General features: G+C 43.2%; 1 protein-coding gene across 1 annotated transcript; it reads right to left on the reverse strand.

Annotated features, from left to right (window-relative positions):
* Window positions 1-1,326: 1,326 nt before the first annotated feature.
* Window positions 1,327-3,044, reverse strand: LOC146581687 (TBC1 domain family member 2A-like). Its single transcript, XM_085247101.1, has 4 exons — window positions 2,874-3,044; window positions 2,604-2,789; window positions 1,858-1,979; window positions 1,327-1,528 (listed from the first exon to the last, which is right to left on the reverse strand). The coding sequence occupies exons 1-4, from the start codon at window positions 3,042-3,044 to the stop codon at window positions 1,327-1,329; spliced, it is 681 nt and encodes a 226-aa protein (XP_085103227.1).
* Between the last annotated feature and the right edge of the window lie 729 nt (window positions 3,045-3,773).

The raw sequence follows: 3,773 nt of genomic DNA on the forward strand, positions 1-3,773 counted from the left end.
CAGGCTTTCCACAAAGTTTCACAGTTGACCTTAAAGTAAGATGCTGCAAGCTTACCTTGCAGTGTATTACTTTTTAAGGTCTAAAGACCTTAAAGTGCGCTATAGATTGAAGTGATTTGAACTGACAACAGGGCTAATTCAGCACTTCAAGTTAACATCAATAAAAGTTTTTAAATTTATTCTGATTTCCGTTTGTTTTCATTGCCTGTGCTATCTGTTATTTAGTTCAAATTGTGGGTAGATAATGCTGTGCTGTCATGTGACCTGTTCTCTCATGTGTGCCTTTCTCTTGTTTTGTATGTATTTCTCGTTTGTTATTTATTCCTATTTTATTCCTGCAATTGGTATGGAATTCATTTTTTTTTAATTGATCAGTGTTTTGAAATTAGATGTGATGAAGATGTGACCTTAATTTACAAAATCAACATCATGTTGGATTCAATGAGACATGAAACTAGTGCATGAAACAGGTCTCAGTAAATGTTCTCATAGACTGCAATACACTGCCCCCTGCTGGTCATTATAAAGTCTGCAGATGTCATTTGACATGAATGTCATATTTGTGAAACAAAATAAAGGACTCTGTAAAATAAATGAAAATCAAATATTTATATACAGAATATTTATGTACAAATGCTGAAAAAGACATTTGAACAAGATGCACACCCAGTAAAATTAAAAAAAAAAAGAAAAGTCAGTTTTATCATGTGACTATCATGCTGTCATTTCTGCACAATGCACTTTACACCAGATCAAAATAAAACACTGTGAGGTCGTTCTAACCGGAAGCCCAGAGAGCTTCGACAATGCAGCACAATGCCCTGAAGCATCAGCATCAAAATATACTTCAAGTACCAAAAAGTACTCATTGTGCAGAATGCCCTATTTTTGAATAGCTGGACATTTAATTACTTTATCACCAGCTGTGACTACAGCTGATAATCAACCATGTTTCATAGGGATGTGACTACATTTAGAAATGTCACGCATTTTTAGGTATAAAGCAAAAGATGCAATGAAATAAATAAGCTATCACATATTAATCCAAATGAATTCACTGAAATACATCTGCACATTTCTGCAGCCTGACTTATTACACACGTGAACACAGTACACATTTGTTTACTGCAAGCTTGTTTCAGAGATGTGATGCAGTTAAATCTGTATGCGTCTGTTTCCTTGTAGTGTTAGTAGAGATGGTGAACCTGACACAATCCTGTGTTTGGTGTGAAGGAAACCAGTTAACAGCCGGTTTAGTAAAATTCTCTTGAACTCATGGAAAACTCATCGTCGTCTCGAAGTGAGCAGCTGAAGCGTCCCGTGTGATCAGAGGTCCTCGTCGTCCTCGCTCACAATGACGTCGAGCTCTTTGTCTTTCCGTACGACGCTCTCGGTGATGAACTCCTTGTGCTGCTCCTCCAGCTCACGCAGCTCCGCCTGCAGGCGCTCCAGGTGGAGCACTCGCCGGTTCCTCAGCAGCCGGCTGGGGAATGGGTTCATGTCGTTGAAGGCGATGCTGGTCAGCTTCCTGCATGGACACACGCAGGTGGAAAGGACTCGATCACCAACACAGAGGAACTGGAAACTGATCAGCTTGAGTGTTTCTGTTTTATGCTGCTTGATACTTCAGGTACTGCAGTTTGAGCAGGAAATACTGGACTGACTGGACCACATGTATCCGAGAGCTGCAGATACTTAAAAATCTTTAAATCGTTGTTACTGTGATCAGGGAAATTTAAACTTCTCACAAAATTTCAGTAAAAAGGGTTTGAAGCTCAAAGATTCAACAGCTACATCCGCTACACTTCTGAGAGTGTAACAGCTCGTAGATTAAGGCGGGTGGAGGCGAGTGCGTACCTGGCATTGGAGACGGTCTTTGTGAAGAAGCGTAGGTACTGGTAGATCTCCACGCTGTCGTGAATCTTCAGGATGTCGTCCTCTTTGTATTTGAACAGAGCCAGAGTGTATCTGAAGATCACCTGCAGCACAGACACGCATTTCATAACAGGACACTCACGCCACACAATTAATTGGAAACTTTGAGGAGGTGAGTCACAAAATTACTCTTTCAGTTGTGGTGCAGTTGGGCCCTTTACTCATTACAGCTCTGATCGATTTCCAATAAGCCACTTGGTTCCTCAGTTGCCAGATAATATTAACTTACTTGGTAGTTGAGCTTTAAGTTTAAATTAAACTTTTGGGTTGGATCTACGTGGCTGAAGCTGTTGTCAGCATTTATCCCTGTGTGGTATATATTTCTGTGTCTGAACTGTGATTTTATTTCCTGAGACAAACGATGTAAAAGCTGTGCTGCATTTGTCACATTGCAGAAACAAGCCCAAAGCCATTGTCCCGCTCATCGTCTGGATTTACGCTGCTTGTGGTAGACTGTGAGGTCGTTACTAGAATGATCTGCTTTCCCACTCCTATTTCATGTCACATGACAGTTCCCCATGCTTAGTAAACAATGTCTTATTACTCCTAAAATGTAAATAAAGACATCTAAAGGTGAAAACAAAATCATTTTTGTTTCCATGGACACTACTGTGGTGCATTCAAGTGTTGTCTGCATTTCTGTCATGGTGTGTTCGGGTGTATGGTACCTTGGTACCCTCATACAGGAAGGCGTCCCACAGAGGCATCAGGATGTCGCTGGGCAGACTCTCCACAAAAACCACCAGGAACCAGTTGAAGGTGACCAGAGAGACGTCAATGTTGTGATCCTCAAAGTGAGATGCCAGGCGAGGAAGCTTCTCCGCCATGAAGTCCTTCAGCACGCGCTGGTCCGCCTGAGCACAAAGACTCACAGAGATCAGCCTCACTGATCACTAAAACAGATCACAGCAGGCAAGCAGGTGAGTGTGTCTGCTGACCTGAGAGGCCACCAGATTCTTGGTGTAGTAGTCCTGAGGCATGATGGCTTCCACCACTGCCACCAGACACCAGAAGGCGTCTTCGTCACTTTGGAGGACCAGCAGAGCGAGGGCCGCTAACCTGTGGACATTGATGGAAGGTGAGGTTCTGCCTGGAAGGCGGGTCCACATAAGAACTCAGATATAAAATTTATACTTTTGTTCTGACCTGTTGAGTACCTGGCAGTAGCCAATGGCAGGGTTATGCCCGGAGAAGGCCAGAAGGATGCGGCGGAGCTGCTGGAGGGCGGGGCTGGAGGGCGGGGCTGGACGGCGAGGAGAAGTGCTGATTGGTCGTCAGGGTTCGGTGAAGGTCCAGCTGGACCTGCCTGGAGGCAGGATTAGGAGCTGTCCGACTCTTCTCACACAGCTGGAAACAGAACAGGATTACTGAGTGCTCGCCAGCATTCCCAACAGGAAGGAGGAGGAGCCACCTGTGCTCAGGTGCGGATAAAGCACTCTGTTGGCAGAGGTATGAAAATGCGCAGTAAAATCTAACGTGCATAGCTAACTTCATCAACGACATTTTGGGAGGAATAATCACACATCAGCCTTCGGCCATTTTTTGATGAACGCATACGCCCCCTAGAGCGCGCTAACTTTATTAACAGCCACACAAATGTAAAGCACACATCAAACATAAATAAACCATTTGACTGTCTCCATAATTGAGAGCATTTTCTCTTCTTATTTCAACACCCCCACTTGCTCTCATATTATGATGCTCTTAAGTAAACAAAAAAAACAACAAACAAAAGGTTTCTTCCTCAGTACTGTATACATGTTCGTATACCATGTTAATGCCCAAACATAAACTTCTCAAACTTGAACAGCTTAACTTTTGTTGCAGGCTTTGTCATT

Source organism: Mchenga conophoros, linkage group LG2 (genome assembly GCF_057382185.1).
Source record: "Mchenga conophoros isolate Kocher_MC1m ecotype Shallow Benthic linkage group LG2, M_conophoros_male_GT1.1, whole genome shotgun sequence".
Taxonomy (NCBI): Eukaryota; Metazoa; Chordata; class Actinopteri; order Cichliformes; family Cichlidae; genus Mchenga; species Mchenga conophoros.

Coding starts and splice junctions, on each gene's coding strand:
- LOC146581687 (XM_085247101.1), bottom strand. CDS start 3,044: ATGTGGACCCGCCTTCCAGGCAGAACCTCACCTTCCATCAATGTCCAC. Junction 2,790..2,873: donor AGAATCTGGTGGCCTCTCAG/GTCAGCAGACAC, acceptor CTTTGTGCTCAG/GCGGACCAGCGCGTGCTGAA. Junction 1,529..1,857: donor AAGACCGTCTCCAATGCCAG/GTACGCACTCGC, acceptor GTGTCCATGCAG/GAAGCTGACCAGCATCGCCT.